At 22.7% G+C, this 25,251-nt stretch overlaps 7 protein-coding genes across 7 annotated transcripts; 5 read left to right on the top strand and 2 right to left on the bottom strand. All coding sequences in view use genetic code 6, as the record gives it.

The window, feature by feature from the left end:
* Positions 1-225: 225 nt before the first annotated feature.
* Positions 226-3,688, bottom strand: TTHERM_00584660 (calpain family cysteine protease; the record flags this gene model as incomplete). Its single annotated transcript, XM_001032573.2, has 11 exons — positions 226-420; positions 489-785; positions 838-929; positions 980-1,229; positions 1,304-1,521; positions 1,581-1,895; positions 1,949-2,299; positions 2,367-2,503; positions 2,569-2,936; positions 2,985-3,154; positions 3,211-3,688. 11 exons carry the CDS (start codon positions 3,686-3,688, stop codon positions 226-228), a joined length of 2,871 nt encoding a protein of 956 aa, XP_001032573.2.
* Positions 3,689-4,860: 1,172 nt separating this feature from the next.
* On the top strand, positions 4,861-6,915 carry TTHERM_00584650 (AMP-binding enzyme family protein; the record flags this gene model as incomplete). The annotated part of the gene is made up of 3 exons (XM_001032572.2): positions 4,861-6,380; positions 6,435-6,679; positions 6,740-6,915. The coding sequence occupies 3 exons, from the start codon at positions 4,861-4,863 to the stop codon at positions 6,913-6,915; spliced, it is 1,941 nt and encodes a 646-aa protein (XP_001032572.2).
* Positions 6,916-7,764: 849 nt separating this feature from the next.
* TTHERM_00584640 (hypothetical protein) lies at positions 7,765-10,719 on the bottom strand (the record flags this gene model as incomplete). Its single annotated transcript, XM_001032571.2, has 6 exons — positions 10,334-10,719; positions 9,773-9,969; positions 9,494-9,588; positions 9,324-9,426; positions 9,121-9,192; positions 7,765-9,068 (listed from the first exon to the last, which is right to left on the bottom strand). Exons 1-6 carry the CDS (start codon positions 10,621-10,623, stop codon positions 7,765-7,767), a joined length of 2,061 nt encoding a protein of 686 aa, XP_001032571.1. The 5' UTR covers positions 10,624-10,719.
* A 971-nt stretch (positions 10,720-11,690) lies between these two features.
* TTHERM_000584621 (transmembrane protein, putative) lies at positions 11,691-12,488 on the top strand (the record flags this gene model as incomplete). The annotated part of the gene is made up of 1 exon (XM_012799634.1): positions 11,691-12,488. The coding sequence occupies one exon, from the start codon at positions 11,691-11,693 to the stop codon at positions 12,486-12,488; it is 798 nt and encodes a 265-aa protein (XP_012655088.1).
* A 1,657-nt stretch (positions 12,489-14,145) lies between these two features.
* Positions 14,146-16,085, top strand: TTHERM_00584620 (hypothetical protein; the record flags this gene model as incomplete). Its single annotated transcript, XM_001032569.3, has 2 exons — positions 14,146-14,545; positions 14,728-16,085. 2 exons carry the CDS (start codon positions 14,146-14,148, stop codon positions 16,083-16,085), a joined length of 1,758 nt encoding a protein of 585 aa, XP_001032569.2.
* Positions 16,086-16,894: 809 nt separating this feature from the next.
* Positions 16,895-18,678, top strand: TTHERM_00584610 (Serine/Threonine kinase domain protein; the record flags this gene model as incomplete). Its single annotated transcript, XM_001032568.2, has 5 exons — positions 16,895-17,173; positions 17,233-17,372; positions 17,515-17,586; positions 17,786-18,348; positions 18,455-18,678. The coding sequence occupies 5 exons, from the start codon at positions 16,895-16,897 to the stop codon at positions 18,676-18,678; spliced, it is 1,278 nt and encodes a 425-aa protein (XP_001032568.2).
* Positions 18,679-19,744: 1,066 nt separating this feature from the next.
* On the top strand, positions 19,745-24,909 carry TTHERM_00584600 (transmembrane protein, putative; the record flags this gene model as incomplete). The annotated part of the gene is made up of 9 exons (XM_001032567.2): positions 19,745-19,909; positions 20,047-20,278; positions 20,409-20,540; positions 20,665-21,065; positions 21,356-21,635; positions 21,690-22,058; positions 22,110-23,478; positions 23,530-23,595; positions 23,694-24,909. The coding sequence occupies 9 exons, from the start codon at positions 19,745-19,747 to the stop codon at positions 24,907-24,909; spliced, it is 4,230 nt and encodes a 1,409-aa protein (XP_001032567.2).
* Between the last annotated feature and the right edge of the window lie 342 nt (positions 24,910-25,251).

The raw sequence follows: 25,251 nt of genomic DNA, 5'->3' as shown, positions 1-25,251 counted from the left end.
CAAAATGAATATGTAATGAATGTCTAAATTAGAATCTTAAATTTGTTAATATTAGCTAGATTGTTTTAAAATAAACTGACAGAATAATAAAAATATAAAGAAACTAACAAGAATACTTTAAACAAACATAAATGTAAATAATATTTATCATAAACAAAATTTAAAAAAACAAAATAAATTCTATAATTTTTGGATGAATTTTTTTTGAACAAACAAATTGTTTTTTCAATGATGAACTTGTAATGTAATATTTTCGTGGCTATTAATTTGTTAAATTTTATTCTAACTTTCACCAAATGTCTACATTTTCTAATATTAATATTCTGGAGATTACTATTAGCCTCTCTACTGATATTATTATTAAAGACGAGCTATTGTTTCCTTATCTAATTATAAATCTCTTAGGAAATACCTTATTTTCTATAATAATTAAAAATGATAAAATAAAATAATTTTCATATTTAAAAAAAAGTAATTAATTATTTTACTCTGAATCCTTGTTAAATGTAGGGAATAACTGCTAAGAAATTTTTATAAACATGAAGATAAGAAAAGCTAGCAAATATTTTATAAAGTATGCCTATATAAACAAAGAATATACTGAATTTATACATTCCTGTGTATAGACTTTGACCAGTGAGCAAATGATTATTTTCATGATCTTGTAAGATGAATATTATATCGACAATTAATGAAAAATATAAGGCTAAAATAATTAATCTCAATAGTTAATGTGTTAGTTTCTCAGCATTCACCAAATTAATTATGCTCATAGCAATCATCATCTAATGAATAAATGAAATAGAAATTAAATAAATCCTCTTTATATTAATTTACATCTAAATAGGTATTCTTTGAAAAGGACTAGAGCAAAAATATAGGAAACATAAGGAATGTTATCCAGTTAATAAATAAACCCCAATTAGTTACTATTAATTTTATAAAAATCTTACAATCATAAACTTAGAAAAATAATTACTTCTTTTTCCTAATAAATCATCAAAGAATTCTAGACATTCTTCTTCTATTTCTGGAATATCAGTGTTTTCATTTTGATTTAATTATTCAGGTTGAACAACTGATTTTAGTTTATTATCTGATTTCATTCTTATTCCAGACAAATCTACAAAACTTGGCCTTCTTGAATCTGGGTTACCTACTTGCCCAATAATTTATGATCTCCCAAAAGAACTTACATTTTTTTTAGCTACAAACTTATCTGATTCTTCCTATTTAATTTTTTATTCATATAAAATACATTTATTTAACATTTTATTTGCAGGTATTAAGTTAATAAATATACCTTAAGCAATTAATGCTAGGTTTGTATACTTTCTCTGATAAGCCTTTTACCCTCATCTGTGTGAATATTGTGTACTTATGGCCTAGTGCTGAAATTATATGTAAACTTAGAACCACAGCTATCAAACAAAATAACAGCTTCTCTATCGCCTGGAATGGTAATCTCAATTTTCTTTTCATAAAGCCCATTATATTTGCCTTGTTAGAATTCATCTTCACCTAATAACGAACAAACGAAAAATATTTGGTAAAACGAAAAGGATAAAGAAAGTATATACTGTAGTAGGGTTCGAGTGGGATATATCCTTCCATTTTAAAATTCAACTCTTCATTTAAAATCTATTGCATTTCTCCATTTTTATAATACATGTAAAATGATCCATACTAAAATCCATATCTTTTTGTAAGGAGAGGGAAATTCCAATTCCTATCTGGTTTAACATAAGACATTATTTTTTAAAGCTCTTTACCAGTTTAAGGGTCTATTTTTTCAGCAGTTTCTATTGAAACACATTTAAAAGCTATTTTCAACATTTCAACAGGATTAACACCTTCTAAATACTCAAATGATATTGGCTTATGCGAATAAGAACCTAATTATTATTAGTTTAGTAAACTTTTAAGATTTATTTTATTTTTATATTACTAATTGAACACTCTCTAATGATATCTTATTTCCAGAAGATTTATGCTACAACAATGTACTCACCTGGTAGGAATTTCTATTCAATATAGAGATTTCTATCTATACCATATAATGCACCTACATACTCAAATTCCTTTTTTTAATTCTTCTTTAAAATGAACATTCTACAGTTTGAATATTGGTACTCCTTGTTACTATGATAAAACATTCTTTCATCAAACTAGTTTATTGAGATGAAGCCATGAGTAGCCTCTTTGACTTTAAATTGCACAACTTTTATTTTATCTTTTGTGAAATCAAGCTTTATAGAATTATATGAATAGTCAGGTCTAACCTTACAATTTCCAATTCCTTACATTTTTTAATATTTTTTAATAAGCTACTTCCTTTTTATATTAAAAACCAAATAAAAAAATACCTTCGAAATATTTTGCAAAGTCATAAATTGACATCCAAAAAGTACCATCATTTTTACTCTCAACATTTAACCTTTACCTCAAAACTGGGTTCCATTTATCACTGTTATCACTCCAATCACCTGTCCACTCTTTCATACTAATTGATTTATTATAAATAATAAAATTTATTTTTTTAAATTTAAAAATATGCTTGCTTCTTACCCCCACGGATTTCTTATTTTTAGAATTTTATGAAACTAATTATCGTCTCCTCTAACACTCTGGTGATCTAAAATAGAATAAGCGTGTCCTGAAAGAATACCTAATTCATTTTCTTCTTCCCTAACATTTGTAGACTTTGTATAGCAAGTAAGTACATTTTGCTAATTATCATTTTATTCTAAATACTTCCAAAATTCATCCGCTGTTAAATTATCAACATTTTCACAAGGGGCTCCTGTTAAATCTCTTAATGCATGTGCTGGATTACCACCTTCAATAATTTCGTAAGACCCATAAGCTTTAGCATAAGCCTTTTCCAACAATAAAACCCACAATTCATCTCCTTATCCTCTACTAAAGGCCGGTTTCTTTTATATATTTTCTTTTTAAGTATTTTAAATTTAAATATTTTTTACATCTCTCTTAAAAGGAATTCTATCATCAATGTTGATATTTATCCATTCTCCATTTATATTCAGCCAGACGCTATATACTCCATATTTTTGCTTTTCTTTTGTGTGAAACAATCTTTCGATTAAACAATCTTATTCTGCAAGAGCACTCAATGCGCATAAAAAGTAGCAATCTAGAAGTTTAAAAAAAAGAAAAATACTTAATCTATAAAAAAACAAAATAATTTACCTCCAAGCAAACCTTATTTAATATCATCTGGTTCTATAACATCAAAGAGCTTAATATTTTCTTCATTTAAAAATTCATTTGGCCTTTTCCAAACTATTTACTGCCAAGCTTCCTATGTTTATCTTGGCAATTTTTCAAAGTAAAGAGATAAAGACTATTTGTTAGCAGGGAATTCAGGATCTTCCCAGCAATTTCCAAATAATAAATGTTCACACTCTTCAATAATATGATCAAACTGAAGTGTGTTTTTGCCAAATTCATTATTAAATGTTTCAACAATATTAGATTATTAAATAATTGGATTTAATGCTACTGTCTTTTTTTTGATTTCGCTCTATTATTTTTTTGGCTACTACTGCTAACTATTTTTAGGATTCATAACTGAGACTGCTTATCTTGGCTATTAACTCTTTTATTACTATTGATTCTCTTCATCATCATCATCCATAGGATTTTTTACTTTGTTGAAATCCTCCATTTCAATTAAACTTGAATAATTATTTAATCTAAATAAAGAAAATTGAAAATAATAATCTTGGGTATTAATTTATAAATATTAAATATTTATTTTAAATTGCACTCTTCTTTATAACCAATATACTAACAAAAGTATTTAGAATTACCCCAATTTCAAAACAATTAATTAAAAAAAACTGAAAAATCTTAATTAAAAAGTTGTTATGTTTGTAAGTCAGTCTGTCTGCCTGTCTGTTTAGCTAGCCTGCATGTTAAGTTTTAAAAATTTTTATAAAAAGGAGATTTAAAGATATCAATAATTTTATTTGATTATATTTTGATAATTATAAAAAAATACAAATTCTATCTAAATAATATATCAATCAGTATTTTTCAATTGTAAAGATCAATTTAAATTTTTTATTTCTCATTATTTTTTTTATATTTAATACTTTTAATTGAGTATTTTAAATATATTATTTTTATTTGATTAACACTTCTGTGTTGAAAAGCATTAAAATATTTTAAATTTTTATTTCTATTTTTTTAAGAAACTTTTGTAATCTAGGGGAATTAACCCCATGATATTAAAATAATTTATATAAATTTTGTTTTTTATTAAAATTAATTGAAGGAATAAAATTATTTATTAAGAAAAGTTAGGAAAATTAATGAATAGGTAGAAAGTAAAATGATTATAAAAAATTAATTAATTATTTGAATTAATATCAATAAAATTTTTGTTTTTTTATTTGTGTGGAGTAAAAATTTTAATTTATTTTATTTTATCATCTAAATCTCGAATTAAATTGATAAAATAAACATAATCTCTATACAAATTTTTAATAAAAAAATATCAATTTGCCTACCATTTAATATGCTTTTGAATTATAAGTTCTACCAGATAATTTGTTAATAATAATTATTTTTGAATTAAATAAAAAACAAAAAAATTACTAAAGCTAAAACCAAAACCAAACTAACAATTAAAAGATTAATAAAAATTTTACAGATTATTACATTTTATAAATGAAAATTTTGTAATTAGATTTATTTTCTTCAGAATTTTTCTTTAATTTAGGAGCAAATTAATATAGAAGGGGTACAATTTAAGGTATGATACTTTCTATTATTTCTATCATCTTTGTGCTATCATATTTTGGCTATTTACTTGATCTCTATGTAAATAATTTAATGGATCCTAAATTCCGATCTCAAAGTTTTATTGTGAATGATAGGATAGAAATACCTCTGAGCTAAGACCTTTTTGGTTTTGCTTTTAACTACAATTAAACTTTTACAATTGATTAATATTAATAATCATAAAATTTAACTTATTTAGTCTACATCGCTTACTTTTAATATGCAGATCCAGTTACTAATGATTATTAGTTCATTTATCTTGACATCAATAATTGCACTGATCCATAACTTGAAGGTTTACTTTGTGTTGATTATTCTAAAATAAAAAATTATACATTAGTTCTTGACGTTAATAATAATATAGGTTCTGAAATCAATATAAATTTGTACGGATGCAATGATATAGACTATATAAAAACTACTAAGCCAAATAACTGTGCTTCTTAATAAGATATAGATGCAGTTATAAATGGTTTCGCAGCTAATTTTTACATGAAGCTTAAAGTATAGTAGTACAACACAACCTCTAAGTAAATCCAGACAAACTATAGAAGAATCTATAATTATGTAATTTCAAACTAATATTTTTTGAATAGTATACACACATAAAAATAAGAAACCGAAGTTTCTAAAGGTTTATTATATTAGACCAAAGAAACTTATTCTTCTCCAATTTAATACGATCAATATACTTAAGCCTTTGATAGATAACTTTCTTTACAAACAGGTCTAGGACCTTATGCATGCGTTTCCTTGTATATGGACGAAGTTGTGCAATAATTTTAAATTTAGTATCCAACAATAACTGAAATTTTAGCTCTTGTAAACAGTGTTGCTGCAATATTTATGATATCAAAAGTAATAGGTAGATATTGTTCTTAGAACCTCATTTAATAAGATTTTTTTATGGTTGCTATAACAACTATTTTCCAAGACACATATTAAAAATTAATCAAGCAAACCAATTTGATAGATTAAAAGGATGAAAATCTTCTTAAAGTTGATTTTTGTACAGAAAATTTTGATTAAGATACACAGGAAAAAAATTAAGTAGAAGAAGTAGCAATCCCTGACTTTCTTACGAAATCAAGAGAATCTGTTGAAAAATCTCAAGCTATAAATCAAGCACAAGAATATTCTAACTTTTTATTACAACTTAGTAATAAATAATCGAATAATAACTAACATGTAGATGAAGTTATAACCCATGAAGAACAAAGATAGTTTTAAACTAAATAAAATAGGTAATAACGAATTGGTAGCTTATAAAATTAAATTAAAGGTCATCAAAACAAACAAATCCATTTATTAACTGAATCTCCTTTAATTTAATCATAAATCCAATTACAGAATTTTACTAAATTTTAACCTTCTGTAATTAACAAAAGTTCATTATAAAAATCAGAAATAAGTCAAATAAAAAGTGACTAAATAAATAGCATATAAGTAAAAGAAGAATTAATCAAGTCTCTAAATTAAAGTAATTTGAAAAATGAAGTTGCTTTTAAAATCAAAACAAAATATGGTAATTCTGTTCAAAGATAAATATAAAATCTAATATTCAAGTTCAAGTAACTTTTAATTTTTTGAAATTAACTTTATTTATACATCCTTTAAAATTAAAGGTGCTTTAAGTCTAAGAAATTTAAGTACTGTGAAGGAGTAAATTAATTATTAATAAATAAGATAAAGCAGGAGGTGAATACGAATCTAGATATTTTTCAATTTTATAAAGATAACCTATTTTTGAAAAAAGCTTTATCCATTCTTCTTACTAAAGATCAGTTAGCTGCCATACAACTTGTAAGTCTTACAGAAAATTTCTTCGATATTGATTTAAGAAAAAAGGAAGTAGAATCAAATTATTAAAGTAATTTGTTTTTGAATTAATCATAAATTTTCTGTTTTTAACAACATATTTATTTTATAGAAACAAAAGGAAAATTAAATCATTTTGAAAAGTAGTATTTAATAATGTAATCCGAATATCTGTAAGCAAAGTATATAGAAAAATTCTTTAAAAAATTAAAGGATGAAGACTAACAATTAAGTTAAGTAGATTTAAGAATAATTTCATCAATAATTTAAAAAAAATAAAAAATTTGAGAAACTTTTTCACAATTTTAAATTAAATAAAAAGTTTGAAATAAGAATTAAATATCTATTATTCTTTTTATTATCTGTTTTGTAATTTTTTTTGATCATTCTAAAAATCATATTTTTTATTAACTTTTAGTTTTATTTTAATAAAATTAATTTTTTAAATATCTATTCTAAAATGAAAAGAAACTTTTATTTTTAATTTTTAAAACAATATCTTTTATTTTCATTATGAATGTTGTAAAGTTATTGACAAAATTTTAATTATTTCTAACATTAATTATTCATAAATAAAGATAAAAAAGAATATACACACAAAAGGACATTTTTTAATTTTTTTAAATTTTTTGATTGATAAACTAAAAGATAAGCAAAAACTCCATCCAATAAAATCTAAAAATAAAAATATCAAAGTAGATTTATTTCCAAAATATTTAAAATTTAAAAGCAACTTTAAATTTAATTTATTATGGCATAGATAAAAAAAGATCCTAATTAATTAAGGCTTATTATAAAATTATGCTTTTAAATAAAAACAAAAATTTTTTTACAAATAATTTATTAATTAATTAAAAAATGCTAATTTTTATGATTATTTTGTGTTTTACTTGAAATTTGAAACATTTTGATTTATTCTTTAACAAACAATTTATTAAAAATTATATTTTTCTGAATATAAAATTTAAAAATTAAAACTTGAAAAATATAAAGTACCAAAACTTAAGAAAGTATTTAGGGATTTTTAGGTGAATTTAATATTTTAGCTAAAAATTTAATTTAATTTGCAGTCAAGAAATTTGTGTTATTTTATTGATAAATTATTAAAAATAAATTTGTATTTTTTGTAGTTTTAAATCACGATATAGAAGTGTGTTTATTAACAATTTCTAAATTGATAGCAGCATGCTTTTATTCTAGGATTGCTGTATTATATTACATCTTTAGCTATAAAATTTTCTGCTGCTAATCAAATAGATATTTTTATTTTTTTTCAATCTCATTAGCTTTAGATGCTAGTAGTATATCTTTTTCTTTAATTTTTTAAAGTTTATTTTCTATATTTATAAGGGTTTACTGCTATTAGCTATTTATTTATGAATTGGCAGATGATTCCACTTTCTCTTCAATTTTAATATCATTTTCTAGTTTTATTTATTAATCTAGAGGTTAGCTTTATTCTTCTTCCACTTCTATTTTTGTTTCATTTTCGACTTTTACTTCTTATTTCTAAATAGATGCTATTTTAGCATTGAGTTAAGGAGTTTACTTTTAATTTGATTGAGAATTTTATTCTTCTTTTTCTTCATCATCGTCTATTTACAATTTAGCTTTGGGTTATTTTCTAGCTATCTTTATTCCATCATTTTCAGATGAATCCTCATTATTTTTTTCTTTTTTAATTGGATTATTAAATTCTTATTCTTCATCACTTTCAACAGTATTTTTGTTTTTACCTACTTTGGTTAGTTTATTTTTTTAAAGTAATCTTCTTCCTCTTTTATTTTTTTATTTCTCTCCACTATCATCCTAGCCATTTTTATTAAAAGAACCTTCTTCTTAATCTTCCTATTCAGAATCATCATTTACTACAGACTTTTTTCTTCTTAGAATTCTTCTTTTAGTCTTTTAGGGTAAACTATTTTCCTAATCTGAATTTTCACTTTACTCAGAGCTTTAATCTTCTTAATCTTCTTCAGATTAAGATTCTGAATCATCACTTTTTATAAAATCAGAATCATCATTATCTTAGACCTTTTTGCTATTATTTCTCTTTTTTCTTAAAATCCTCTTTTGTTGATTCTTTTTTTTCTAAGTAGCACTTTATGGCTAAGATAAAGAGTAGTTTTCACTATCTTCTTTAGATTAATGATAATAATCATCATTATTTTCTTCTTCCATATTTTATTATTCACTTTCTTATTCACTGTCTTCGATTCTTTTTTTTCTTCTACCAGGGCCTTATTTTTTAATTATTTTTTTATTATTATTATCACCATCGTCTTTTTTTCTTGACTCCTTGGAATTCAATCTCTAATAAGAGCTTTTCTCACTCATCTTTATTTCATTTTCTTTATCAATTTTTAGCACATTCATCAGTTTAGATAAATCTTCAACTAAGCAATATACTTTTTTCAAGCTTTTGCTCTATGGTGCCTCTTCTATAATAAAAATTAATATTATTCTATCTACTAATTTTGTTTTAAAATTTACTAAAACATGAAGGGTCTTCAAAGATATCTTTTTTTAACTCGTTTTTAAATTCCGGATTAAAGAACTTTTGTGCTTTTAAATAAAAATTAAAAAATTAATATTTAATAAAATTAAAAAAAGCATAAGTATGTAATTTAGAACGTGAGATGAATGAATATATAGATTTTGCTATGCAATCAAAAATTAGAAAATATATTTAATACGAAATAAGTCTACTTAGAGCTTTGCTGATTCACAGCATTATAGTGAGATAAAGTTTGGTTTTATCTTTGGAATGTTCTCTAGTAATTTTTTTGTATTTTAAATCTTTTAATTAAATTTAATAAAAATGATTAATAAATTGATATATAGATTATATATAATAAGCTTGTACTTTTTCATCTACTTCTTTAGAAATTTCATATTTAGATATGTCATAAACCTTCTGATTAATTGGCTATTTATTTTCTGGCTCTATTTGCATTACTTCTATTTAAAATTAAAAAATAAATATTGAATAATTTTGATTAATAGAAACAATCATCATACAAAAAGCAATAATTTTTAGTTAATATATTCATAAATTTTAAATTAAATATTTATAACTATTTTAAATTATTTTTAAAGCTCTGTTAATCAATGTTTTTTTTTAATTTATTATAAAATTTGTTACCTTGTAGAGTGAGAGATAAATTATCAGTTTTGATCTTTTTTTAGATTAATGGCTGGTTTTCAAGAGAAGTTTGAATCTCGATTTCATTTCTTCTCTTTTGTATATTTTGAGGTTAATTTTTAATCAAGTTAAAGCTATTTTATGCACTTTATACTGAACCTGGAGCCGGAGGTAAAACCCTCAAATTTCTAGATATTCTATTTAAATTATTTAAATTTTTTTATTAGCGAGGAAAAATCAACAAAAGCATAATTAGACACAATTTAATGTGTGATTATTAGTCATAAGAAAATGGACAATAGTCTATTGATTTAATAGAATGTTTTTATTATCATCTACATAATTCAATTGTTTAAAAATAAAATAACAAAAATATATCTTTGTTTCAAATCTATTTAATATTATTTGTTTATAATTTAGTTTTCTTCTATCAATCAATTTCCCTTCTAATGCATTTATATTTAAATGGATAAGTGATTAATTATGATATTTTTATGCCAAACAAACAAATTCAATGAAACTATTATCCTTAAACTTTTCAAATAATTCAATCTGTATTACTAGAAATTAGAAGCTCCTGGTATTATTTAATTCCCTTGAAGATTATTAATCTAAGATGCACTATTAGCTTGCTAATTAATTCCGAATTGAGAAGGATATGTCTATGAGCTTAAACTAGATATCGGAAATCCTGCAGTTTGATTTTATGCATTTTACAATAAATTAAATCCGCTTCCTCCTAATCCTCCAGTCTACTGCAATAAGTTTAAAGCAGCTTATTAGTTGAATGAGTTCTATTAGTTAAATTGATTCTAACTAAAATATCTATTCCCAGGATTGTTTTAATGCATATTATGTCTTATAAATAATGAATTATTTTTTCCTATATTTAAACTATATGAAAGATTTATAATTACTATTTATTATCTAAATTAATGATGTTAAATTATTTTTCCCTCTTATTGATTTTTATTGTAGAGCTTTAAAAACATAATGGTGTTTGTTTTCAGAACTAGCCAACCAACCAGTCAGTTTTCATTTATCAGCCATATTGATATTATTTTAATTTAATATATAATTATTTTTTTATTCTATTTCATTTCATCGAAACACTTTTGTTTAATTCATCTACTAATAAAATATTTCAGTTATTACAAACTCAAAAAAGCATTAAAAAAAGTTAAAAATATTTGATCAAAAATTATTTCAAGAAATAGAAATATACGAAAATGTAGACATTTACGAAAAAATAATTTTAGCAGAAGTAGCATATAGATTATGTATGTTTGGTTTTAAACCAATTTAAAAAGTAAAGTTTTAGTACATGTAAATAAGCTTATAAATATGAATTCTAATAATATAATCAAATTGATTATTACTTTTTTTATATTTATTGTGTAGTAGAAATATTTTGGTTTGATTGAATATTTAATATTAATTGAATTTTTTTAGTAAAATTAATTTATTTGTAATATATTAGTTTATATTATATCTTTTCTAATAAAATTAAAAAATAAATTAGCTATTTTTATTGAATTTATTAAAGTTTGAATATAAGCTTAACTCCTTTATATAGTCTTTTAAGCTATTTTTCAAAGAAAGTCTATAGATTTTGATTATGCACCATTTCGATAGCAGTTTATTTTATTCTATTTACTTAAATTATTTTATTGGCTTTAACTTTGTGAATCAGGTTCGGTTATCACTTTGATTTGAAATGAAGGATGATTACAATCTAGAGTTTTTGAAAAAAATGCTTTTTGCTTTACAAAATTCTGGTTTTCCATTTTTTAATTTGTAAAGGTGAAAGATTAATCTTTCTAAATAGATTCCAAACCAATAAATTAATTTTGATTTTCTTTATTATAGTCAATTTGTTATAGACTTTCATTTTTATATTTAAATTTATTATCATTTAATGTCTACTTTAATAATTCATTCATTTAATGTTTAATTTGCTCCTCTTTTTATTACTGCTGCTGGATATATTCAGAATTTACTTCAGATTTTTCTTGAACTGTTTACTATTTTTATTAATTTATGGCTTATTCGTGTATCTCCAAAGATTAAAGCATTTAATCTTCAGGTAAATCTTTTGATTTATCGAAGAACACGACATCATTATTTGACTCACTAATTTTATACCCAACTAATCCTCTATAATTGCATTAATTAACCTTTTTTTAATCTGGGCTTTTTTACTTTTCTATATTTTATATTTAAAATTATCCATTATTTTTAAAAATAGTTTATTAGTTTTAATTGTTGTTCACATACAACGAAGATATTTTATTGGTTTTTGCATTTTCATCAATAATTTTTTTTTACTGCTTTATATTTTAAGTTACTAAAAGTTGATTTATATCTTGCTTATATTTATTTTAGTTATCATAGTTTTATATAGACACATCTTAAGCTAGCTCATTTGAAAAAGACCTTTTATACGAAATGTCTTTGTACGCATTTGCTTTTAGTCTGTGATTGTTTTCAGCAACTATTGCCTAGTAGGCATTTCTAAGAAGATCTAAAGAATACAATATTATAAAAATAATGTAAACTGCCAATTTCGAGTCATGAAAGGACTCAATTCTACTCATCGTTAAGCTTATAACAGTTACATATGAAACAAATGTTGAAGATAAAATTGCAGACTTAGCAATATGAGCTAAGTAAAGAGAAACAATAGGTCTATGAGACAAATAGTTGGCTGTGTTGACTTAATCCTCCCTACAAAATAGATTATTTGAACATCTTATTATTATTTTAAATAGACTAACGAATGGAACGTTTATTGCAAGAGAGAATTTGGCTAATTTAGGAGTTTCTTAAGAAATAGCAAGCAATGAAGAAAATAAGAATAAGAAAGAAAAGCACATTTAACCAAATACAAAATACCATTACAGTGAATTACAGTAATGTAAAAATAGCATAGGAAGTGCAATATCAAAGCCCATAGATATTATAATTCTCCAAAAGAATATTTAGCGATGAGCAGTGCGGCCAACAAAAAAAGCCAATAGCAAAGTAATTATGTCTACAGTATGAGTAAAGCAATAACAGAAATTTTATTCGCATATTCCTGCCGTATCATAATTTTAAATGTATACATTTTGACTTGAACGAAAAGTATTAATTGCTGTACTTTACTCAAGAGAATGGTTGTTTAAGTTTCCTAATTAATCTGTTTACTCCTTTTACTATCTTTCTGTTTGGTTAGAGCTTTGCTGTTGGTGCTTTGTGATATGAGAGGTTTGGCATTCTTTCTGAGAATTAATTCCTTACAATGTATCTACCTTTATGATATTGATTTAGTTTTATTTACTCAGGTGGATATCAGTTTGCTAAACTTCATTTTGTTTCTCTATAAATACATCGTTTAGCTTTAAAATGTTATTAAAATTGTATTGATTTTAATCATTATCAAATAATTTTTAAGGAACTTCATTATGAGTTTACTAATCCATTCTTGGCTACCTAGTAATAAGTTATGTGATTAGCCAACTTAATTATTTATAAACCTCTGAAAATCAATGCCTTATAGCCTAAAATAAGGATTTTTTATTCTCTTTTACTTAATATGTTTTTAAAATGTTCTTTATGCTAATCTATATAAATGCAATTCTTTTGATATAATTAAAGTAAAAATCAAAATTCTTAACAAATTAACTTTAATATTCACAATTTAAACAAATAATTAACTTTTTAATTGCCATTAATCTGTTTATAATTATTTTTAGAATTTATGTAATTGTTCCTCTCAAAATAAATGACAAAATTTAAGAAATCAAAAGTTTTTAATTATATTTTTGGTTAAATTAAACAAATTTTTAATTTTATTTCATTCCTATTAAGCACTTAAAAGTATTTAATTAGTATTTTTTTTTAACATTAAAAGCAAAATCATTTATAAAATAAGTATTTTTATAAATGAAATAGTTTTTTTACAGAAAATATTATTTTAACTTTTTTCTAATATAATGCCTAATAAAATAATCTATTTTAATTATAAATAAAGCGAGGATGTTTAGAATTTTATTTAAATTATTTTCTCTAAAATTAAAAATTATAAGACAAATCATGAATTTGATTTTATGCGAATATGTGCATCTTTTTATGAAAATTTACTTTTTTACTGAACAATAAATAATTTTTACAAACATATTTAATTAAAAATAATTTAAAAATTTTTTCCAAAATGAGTGCATAAATTTAACAAAAACATACTTGAATGATTTATCTATCTTAAATATATTGTATTAGTCTGTTGCTAAAGAAAAATAGAAGTTAAAACTTAAAAAAGTTTAAAAAACCTTTAGCTTGGTATATCTTAAGTAAAATTTAATAATTCAATTAAAAGTTTTTATTAGACTGAAATGTACTTTAAATCATTTTTAAGCTAAATGATTGGCAGATAATCTTTATTTGACTTTAAATAGAATATTTAAATAAAAGTTGTATCTCAATAATAAATTTCGCGCAAAAATAATAAAATAAAAAAAGAATCTTCAAAATACATTAGAAATAAATAGTAAGTTTATTAGAACAAGATGAAGAAGCAGTAACAAAAGAGTATAAGTGAAATGGAAAAACTGAGTAAAGACTTTCATATTCTAAAGCAAAATTGCTAGATAAATCAAAAATACAGAGAAACTTATGTTGATAAAGCTGACCATCCTAAATTTTTTAATAGATAGTCAAAAGAAATAAAGTAGAAGTTTATTGATCACATTGCTATACTAGGCCTTAATGAAATAAAAATATCTCCCATGAATAGTAAATACAATTTATTCTTTTTCAATGCATAATATAACAATTATATTCAGTTTCACAACTAAAATTATTTTAATTTATTTTGGATTATTTTAGTTAAGATTTCCTAAATATTACACTAATAGTATTAATTGAAATTAATTAATTAATTGTGTCTTTTAAATATATTTAACTAAAAATATTAGGAGAAACAAATTTTAATTATAAAAATGGAAACCCTTGCTCCAGCATAGAGTAATAGCAAGACAGTGATATAAGTATTTAAGGGCTGTCTCCATTAATCTTAAACAATCCTCCAAATTTAGAAAAATAAAAAGCAAACTAAGATAAATTACCTGAAAAAATTTGCTTACCAAGCCACAATGCAAATAGCATGAAAAAGATTTCTTCAAAATAAAATTTACTTTCAAAGGCTAAAAGTAATGTTAGAATAATGGCATCGAATAATTAGAAGAACAAAATCTTGAATGGGTTCAAGCTAAGTATTGAAAGCTAAAAGCAATATTTAGAAAATTAGCTTCAAAATTAATTTGTTAAAAACCAAAATACTAGCAAAGAAGTTCTCAAAGAAGTTCACTAAGACCACACAGCAATTTTGAATAACTTCTTAGTCGACCAAACTATATTTGACTAACAAAAGGCAAATGTATTAAGTGAAATCAGTCAAAATTAAAGCTTTCAAAACTTAAAAGAAAACATAGAATTCATAAATTTAAAGGCTAGTAAAGTAGCTTAATTTAAATTAGAAGATGATGAAGATGAACAAGAAGATTATTTTTAAATTCTTTCTCCTACTACAACCTCAAGCTAGCATTCTAATAGGATTTATTTATTTTAAAACCCTTATTAGACAAACAAAGCAGAAGAAAAAGATTTAAAAAATATGCCACAAGCTAAATATTAAAAATAAACTTATTTTGGATAAACTGAACAAACTTAAGAATCATCTGGCGAAGAATCATTTAACTTAAAAGAAAAAGAAGAGTCTGAAGAAAACAGTGCTCTAAATAATTAAAAAACCCAAATTTTAAACTAAACAGCCAAGTAAAGGGATAAGCTAAATATGATTTATTAATCTCCTCATAACATTAAATTGAAAATAGATAATACTCTTACCTAAAAAAAATGCACTTTCCCCATTTAATTTACTTCAAGTGTTAGCTCTTATTAGTAGTCAGACTCTATTAACAAATCTATTTTCAAAATGTGTTTACCATCAAGCAATAAGACAAAATAAGAGGCTACATTTTTAAATGGATTTATTTAATCTTAGAAAAATAACCAAAGTTTTGGAAATATTCTTAAGAAAGATTCTAATTTCAATCAATAAATTAAATTAATACCCAACTAATCAGAATAAAAAATATTAATACCTAGAAAATCATCTATTTAGTGTAGAGAAATAAAAAGAGATGTTAACCCTTTTAGCTAAGCCTTATTTATGAGCAATAATAAACAAAAAGATTTCCAACCAGCTGCATTCAATAAATAAGCTTTTTAAAAAGCCAAATCTAATCAAAAATTATCAAATATTCTGGTTTGATAATTTATAGCAAAATCTTGAATTTTTTAGTTAGTTATTTAGTCATACTCAAAAATGTAAATAAATATAAAAATGTAAAATAAACAAATTTATATATCTTAATTTCATATATATTGAACTTACTTATTTATAACCAACTGTTTTTTAACCTATTTTAATTTAGTAACTTATATATTAATTGCTTCCTTTGCTTCATTTAAGAGAAGATTAATATAAATTTTAATAGAGGAAATTTGGTATATATTACTTAATTTAATTATTTTAATATTTATTGATATTATTAATAGTTTTTAATTTATAATTTGGATATAAAAGAAAATAGTTAATTTGATATTATTTTTTTATCAAAACTTATTAATTTTCTTGAAAAAAATGTGATATCAATAATTTCTGCAACAATTATTAAATTTTAATATATAATCTATAAAAATAGCTTAATGTAGCTTAAATTGATAATTATTAAAATTTATTTGAATAAATACTTCTTCTACTTATTTTAGTTGTTAAACAGTTTTGAAAAATAAAGAGTTTTGAGATATTATAAATATGTTTATTAATCAATCTTATTTTGTCTATTTAACAAAATTTAAAAATCGATCATCCATCCGTAATTTAAAAATCATTATATATTAAATTCTCTACTTGCATTATTGATATCAGACCTGATAATTAGATGAAGCAAAATTGATGATTTTTAATAAGAAATAATAAACATACAAATTATAAAGAAAATTATATAACAAAAGACTCAAAATAGATAATAATAGTATATTAATAAAACAATAACAGAATTGAATAGTATAAAGAAGATGAGTGGATAAGCTTAATAAAACACAAATGGAGAGTATTGTACTCTTGCTGAAGAATTGGTTAATTATCTAAATAAACAGTAAACACAAAAATAGCACTCTAGTGTGAACATAAACTCATTTAATTTGCTCACAATTATTGGGTAAGGAAATTATGCTAAAGTTTCTTTGGTGAGAAAGAAAGATGATGGTCAAATTTATGCATTAAAAACTTTGAAGAGAAAACATATAAAGCATTAAGTTTAAATGAACCATATATTAACAGAAAGAAATATTCTTGTAAGTTTATTTACTTTTTTGGTTGAAATAACAAACTTATTTAAACTCATTTTAAAAAGAAAGTAGTAGATTCTTAGTATATTGTTAGATGCAAATATGCATTCTAAGATAAAAAAAGATTGTTTTTTGCTCTTGAATTCTGTTAGGGAGGAGAACTATTTACTTTGATAAAAACCAAAGGGTTTTTAAACGAAAATCCGTAAGTTTATTATTTAAATAAATATAAAAAGAAAAATATTTTATAACCATATGGATTAAACTTAAAAAAATAAAGAGAATTAGTATACTAAATAAAGTTGATTAGATAGTCATAAATTTATAATGATCTTTTTATTAAACAGTGCTAAGTTTTATGCAGCTTAGATTGTAAAAGCTCTGGAGTACCTTCATAGCCTAAATATAATTTACAGAGAGTAATTCATTTCAGTTTTAAAATCATATATTAAATATTTATTTTTGCTATTTACTCATTATTTACTTAATTTTTTTTATTGTTTTTTGATGTATTTTTAATTGTAGAAAAACTACAAAAATTAGTAAAAACTAACAATAATTTTGTTTACACTAATTTTAATGTATAATTAATTGACTTATTTTGTAAAATATTTAAAGTTTAAAACCCGAAAATGTATTGATTGATCAAGAAGGATATATAAAGCTAACAGACTTTGGTCTATCAAAAATACTTTAAAATGATAACGAAGTAGCTACTTCTGTTGCAGGAACTCCTGAATATTTAGCACCAGAAATTCTATCAGAAAAAGGACATGGGAAAGCAAGTGATTGGTGGACATTAGGTAATATCATTTATGAAATGGTTACAGGGCTGCCGCCTTTTTATGATCCAAACAGAGAAAAATTATTTGGAAACATACTAACTTAGCCAGTCAAATTCGATCCTAGAATTCAAGGGAATTTGAAGGATCTTCTGAGTGGCCTATTACAAAAAGATCCAAATAAAAGGCTAGGAAGTAAATATGGCGCTCTAGAAATCATAAATCATCCTTGGTTTTCTGACCTAAATTGGGAATCATTAAGACTCAGAAAAATTATTCCACCTTTCAAGCCTAAAGTTGATAATGAAATCGATGTGAGTTATTTTTCTCCAGATTTTCTTGAAATGGAATTTTCCCCAAATGATGAACCAGGCAGCTTAAGTTAACCATCAATTCAAGGTAATTTTATTTTTATTATTTAAAATAATTCATAAATATTCTTCCCAAATTTATATAAAAAAAAATAAAATTATTTTAATCAGAGTAATTTTATAATAATATTTAGGTTTCAGTATTTCAAATACCTAAAATAGTTCAGTGATGGCCTCTTATATAATTGAAAATAATAACTATTAAAATGTTGTAAACAAAGAGGAGTAAGAATAAATGGAAACAGAAAACGATTATTAATTTGTCCATGAAGCTCAAAACACAGCTTCATACTAATAAGTCATAAAAGAAATCGAATCTCAAATCGATAGCCAAAATGATTTCGAATTGAAAGAATGAGGAATTAATATTTTGAAATATGCTTTTCTCGCTTCTCGAAAAATAAATTAAGAGAGCTAAACTTTTAAAAGCAGTTCAATAATTATAATACGATTTCTCTAGTAAATAATTTATCTTTCTAAAGAACCAATTCTAGAGATTTTAATGAGCAATTAACTTATTAGTAGAAATTAAGAGAAAAATATAAAAAAAGAAATTTATAAAGAAAAATAATTAAATCATAATTTTACAAAATAATATTTTATATAAATAATTTAACTAATATCAATTTAATTTATTAAGTATCCAATTATTTTATAATCAAGTTTGTATTTCATAATAAAATATATAAGTTTAGTCATTTCTATTTTGCGCTGATAATTAACATTCTTGATTAGTAAGAAAGAAATTAAATGCCCAAATAAGAATATTAAAATAATCCTTACAATTCCTAAGTTATTGAAGATATTATTCATTTGGAGTTACATATTAAATGAATTTTTTTGAAGGTATTTAATTTTATTTGGTCACAATTATTATTTGTTTTTAGAGCATTCTAATGTATTTAAGTATAATTATTACTCTTTTTCTTTACGTTAATATGTAAGAATGATATTTTTACTGGAAATATAATTTAGTGGGTATGATAATTTGCGAGACCAGATATTTTAATAATTAAAGCTACAAATTTAATTAATTTCTTATTACAATTAAATACTTTTCTTATTCAAAAAAGTAATACAGAACAATTTATCTCACTTTCTAAATAGAAAAACTTTTATAATTTAAAAAAGATTTTATCAATTATTAAAATATATAATATTACTGCATCTAAATCTACTATTAATATTCTTTTTTTATTATCTCTAAATATATTAAAATAAAGTAAATAAAGATTTAATAATAAATATCAGTAAATTATCCTACTTAAAAGTAACAACAAATTAAGCCAGCAAATAATTTAATATATTATCTTTAATAAAATTAAATATATGTAAAGCATGTTATTAGGAATTAGACTTTAATTTTAATTAATAATATAAAAAAGTCAAAGAAAACAAATCAAAATCAATTATAGATAGAAACTATGAGCATAACACCAAGCTTAATAAAAAGTGGTTTTTCTAAAGTAGATATATTTGGAAGTTAGGTATAGCTTTCTTTCAATAAGCATAGCAAATATTAATCTGCAATAGGAGGAATTTTAAGTATTTTCTTAGCAGTAGGATTAGCTGTCTTCTTTTGGACTAATGTAAATACATAAATAAATTTCTACTTATTAAAAACAGCTAATATCCTACTATGAAATGGATATCATTTCAAATAAAAAACTATTAATAATTTATTTTAAATTCTTTTATCTTAAAAATAGATTATTTCTGTTTTAAGCAAGTGTAAATTAGCAATTTGAAACAGACAAAAAAAATATGGATTTATGAAATATTAAAAATAGCTGAAGTTAAAGTGGTCAATCAGAGAACTTTTGATGCTGATCCATCAAATATTTATTTGACTAATAGAAATTTTATGTTTGCTATTAGATTTAATTAAGACAATTTCCTTTAAAACCCTTACTTCAATATTTCTCTTAGCTAGGGTATGATGTTGACAGATGAAAATGGTAACTAATAGAGCTTTTCTGTAAGATTTTATTTTTCATTCAATTAAGTATTAAAATTTTTAAAGTTAATTTGTAATACTCAAATATAAACCACAAATAATTAAGATTAAAAGAACAATCATTTATATAGTTTAAAAATTACAAAGTATAATAGGAAATTGGAGCCATGCACAAAAGAACATTTCATCAATTTACCTTCTTATGGAGCAAATTGGACTAAAATATTTGAATAGAATGCTTTAAAAGACTTTCTTTGCTTAACGTAAATTTCTCTTTTTATTTCTACTTTCAATTAAATAAATAGAGTTTTATATATTTTAAGATGACTAATTGTTTACTATTTGTTATAATAAATAATAGATTAGGGTATTAATTATTTTTTCTAGATAAGATTCAACAAAGCAATCAATAACTCTCAACATATAAATATCTTTAAATATATAAACAAATAATTATTTTATATTTATATAAAAATGCTATTTTAACTTATGCTTATTTAAATAGAAGTGATGAGACTTTTTAAATCGGAGGAGATTATACTGCCAGCAGTTTTTATTATTTACAATTTTCTGTCTCAGATTGTTCTAATTCTACAGGGCCTGATTAGTTATGGAGACCTGTTTGCAAGTCTAAATAGGATATTCAATAATACCTTCAAAATAATATATACAGTACTATAAATCTCTACTTTCCTACAGTAATGGTCAATCCTGATGAACCAAACGACGATGAAAGTATTATCACTTATTTAAATACTGATACCTTCTTTTATTTATAACCTACAAAGGTAATAAAAAGTCAATTTTTTATTAAAAACTATTCTTTTCTATAAGAACATAAATTAAATTTTGGCCTTTTATGAAAAGATTTTACTAAAATATTCTATTAGTAATAAATAATTTAGCATTTGAATGCATTTAAATAAAAAAAATATTACAAATTATCATTATTAAATTTATTTATGTTCAAGGGGATAAAATAGAATTATTATCAGATAAATTAATCTACATTTTAAATCCAATAAGGAAATAAATAAAAATTTACTTTAAAGAGTTTTATATTAAAATATTTAAATAGATGTATAAGACAGCTGATATATTTTTTACTGATTATGAAATCACAACTGATGATAGTCTTCTACCAACAAAATAAATATCAACAAAGCATTTTCCTCTTTACGAAACAAAAGATTTTAGAGAGTAAGCTCTGTTGGGTACCAACGGTAATTATGCTGATTTCTTCATTAGAAGAAGCTATTTTTCAGTGAAAATAAATAGAAGCTTTACTAAATTTGATGAGATTATTGCTTATATTGGAGGGTTCGTAGAAGCATTTTTAATATTTTTATCTATTTTTGGTAATTTATTAAAAAAAATTTTCTTTAATATCAATTTTAAACAAAATAAATAAGTTCACAGTTACAACGAGTGCTTATTTACAGTGGCATTAGCAAACAAATTGTACGACTTTGATATTGATCCTTAAAATAATAGCTATTTTGGGCCTACTCATTCACAAACCCCAAGGAGTAAAAGAAGTAGAAGTTCATTCTAGAATTAAAATGACTAATTTTAGAATAGCAATTAAAAAAATTAGTTTGGTAGGTAATCAATTAGTTAAAATCAACCATAGACTTAAAATATTCCACTGAAAAGTATTTAATTTTTTGGGGCTCCTTAAAAGAAAAAAAGCAATTTACATATTTAAATAAACGATTAAAACGAATAATTTGAGAATTAAGCTCTAGAAGATTTGAACAATCACGAACTAAATAATTCAAGTAAAATTTTTTTTTAAAAAGAAATTTTTTATAAAAATTTCATTTGATTAGAAAATATGGAAATTGATAATTTAGATGACTCAGATGTTATTTACAGAAAGAAGTTATATAATGCATGTATCCGAAAAATGAATCAAAGATAAATTAGTTAAAGTAGTTTATACAATTTAAAGAAAAAGAAAAAAAATTAAAGGTCAAAAAGCACAATTATTTAACAGAAAAGTACTCATTAGGATAACACATCAGAATCATTTAGTATTTAAAATGATGATAATATTTTATAAGATGAAATTAAATAAGATAAAAGCTCAAAAAGTTACATTCCAGATAAATTGAAACACATTTAGCTTAAAAAAAGAATAAGAAGAGCAAACCCTAGTATTTCTAAGAAGAACTCTAACTTAAATCAACTTACTTTTAACAGTCTAAATTCTATACAAAAGAGCGAAATTTCTCATTAATCATATGAGAGAAACAATACTTTAGTCCCATCAATATTTAGCCCTCTATCTTCAACATAAAATTAAAATTTTACATCTGAAAAGAAGCTATTCACTTCAAGTAAATTTAGTTTATTCTCTCCTTCTTAGATGGGATTACTAAATTTAAAAAGCACTTAATCGAATCCTGATGCAAATAGTGAATATAATAAAATAGGATAAAAAGAAGCTGTTGGAATTCAAGATATTAAATTAAATATTAAACCTGAATCTTAGTCTCAAAAAAAATATTTCAAAGCTGTTAAGCCTTAAAATGTATAAATCTTAGAATAAAATTCAAATAAGGAAAGCAAAAATTTAGAAGATTTTGATAAAAAAAAGTAAGCGCTTAGTAGAGTCTTAAACTTAAAAAGAAGTTTTAAAAAACTTTAATATTTAAAGGGGGAATTTAAATCTTTGTTAAGTAAGTCTTAAAGCTAAATAAAAGTCACTATATCATACTTTCTCTTTAAGCTCTCATGCAAGTAATACTTTAGGTCCAAAAATAATTTGCTGATTGAAAAATCTAAAGAACTTTTAGAAGAAGAACTTGATGTTTATGTAATACTTGAAAAACTTAAAGAAGTTAACAAGCTAAAAGAATTATTTTTGGATAAAGAACAACAGATATTATTTAACTTCTTTCCCAAGCCTTTCTTAAAAGTAGATTAAGTTGAAGAATTTTAATTGTCTAAAGATAATCTTATCGGCTTGCATGCAAACACTCCAAAAGATAATAGACTTAATATTTATGATGAATCAAAAAGAGCTGGAGTACTCTCTCCTAATAACCCTAAAAACTTAAAAACTATTGGTATATTTGCTCAAGCTATTTCTAAAATGAAAAAAGGTATTAAACCAAAATCTCATGTACCTTCCTCTATAGACGCTTATAAGAGACTTTATGAATGTTATGTGGTTTGCAATTAAGATAAAAACAAGTAATTTTTTAAAAAAGTAAAAAATATTTTAATTCTTTATAAATTAAACAGAATAAACGAGAAATTGATTAATATGCTTGGAAATGAGGTGAACTAAATCTTCTAAAAGTCTCAATAGTAAATAACAAAAAATACACTTTATCAATTAATTTTAAAAATTAATATAAACATTTTATTTTATTCATAAAATTAATAATTTTAAATTAATTTATTAGAATATAAGATGACTATGATAGAAGTGTGCAAAATTCTGCTAAAAGTTCTCAAAACAAATAGCACTTTACATTTAAAGAAGTGCAAATAGAATAAAATGGATTGAAAGAAGAAGAACCAGAAAATATGCAAAAAAAGTCTTGTGAACTTAATGATAATATTATTGAATAGGAAAACTTTTAAAAGAGAGATGAAAATCAAAATTATCAATTTATTACTGTTAGCTAAAGTGATGAAGTAAATTAAAATCCTATACACAATAACTAAGAATCCAACAAACAAAACAGCTCCTCTGAGAAAGAAAAAGATGATTCTAACATAAAAAATGAAGTTTTAAATAGTAGATAATCTAACTATCATAATTTATTTTTAAAAAGTGGATTTTTAAGAAATAAAATTGAATAAATAGATAACAACTAAAATATTTTAGGAAGTTCACTCTTCGTTAGTACTAATAGAAACAGCGAAATTATTATAAATAGTGCACTCAGAAAAAAAGATCTAACTAATAGAGACTCTAAAAAAAAACTTTAATTTAAATAAAGTAGTAGTATCAAAGACTATTCTGATGCCGAAGATAAGGATAATTAGAATAATTTAAATGATGAAAATGGCGAATAATACTAATAGATCATTACATTAAAAACTGATTATTGTGATGAAGATGAAGAGGAAGGCAATATTTTTAAACCTGCTAATTCAAGATGTGAAATAATAGACACATAATAAGATATTGTTAACACAGAGAATGATAATTGTTTAGCTCCAAGAAATAAAAGCTTTAGCAATATTTAGAATCAAAATAGCAAATTCTAATTTAGCTAAGATCACAACTTACAATTGAATTACAATAATTTTAATTAATAAAATACTAGAAAAACATCTATTGGTTTAATGCTTAGTCATCAAAATTCTAGTCCTTTCGCCAATCTTCTAGGTAGCAATAGAAGTATATCAGAAATAGACCCATAACCAAATTTAAATTTGGATGAATAATACTCCAAGCCTTCTGAAAAAATAATTGAACCATCATAAGCTATAAAAAAGTCCAAAAATACCTATTCCATCTTCAATAAAAGCTCTAGAATAAACTTTTAATAATAATCAAACTATTATTTAGAAAAATTAAAATAAGGAGATGATAACCAAGATAAAATAGATCATTAAATAAATTCTTCATAAAACAACAATAACAATAACAGTAATCATTAATCTTGACTTCATAACCAATTTTCCCTTTTTAAGTCAGAACATCAACAATTTTTTTAGATATCATTTTTAAAATAATTAAATTAATTTTAAATTAGTTTGTTATATATTTTTATATTGTTTTTAAAGTTTATAAAATAATTAAATTTTTTTTTACTTTTTTAATATATATTATAAATATAAAGAGCAGAGCTAAATTTTAATTATCAAATTTATTCTGATTGATAATATAATTTTATCAAAATTAATAATTTTTTTGTTTAAGTTTAAAAAATGAATTAATTTTAAAGTAATATATTGTATATTTTATTATGTTAAAAAGTAAAATTAGTTAGATTGCATACATATTAA

Source organism: Tetrahymena thermophila (assembly GCF_000189635.1).
Source record: "Tetrahymena thermophila SB210 genomic scaffold scf_8254444, whole genome shotgun sequence".
Taxonomy (NCBI): domain Eukaryota; phylum Ciliophora; class Oligohymenophorea; order Hymenostomatida; family Tetrahymenidae; genus Tetrahymena; species Tetrahymena thermophila.
Note: the sequence above shows the minus strand (reverse complement) of the source record. Positions and strands in the feature narration are given on the sequence as shown.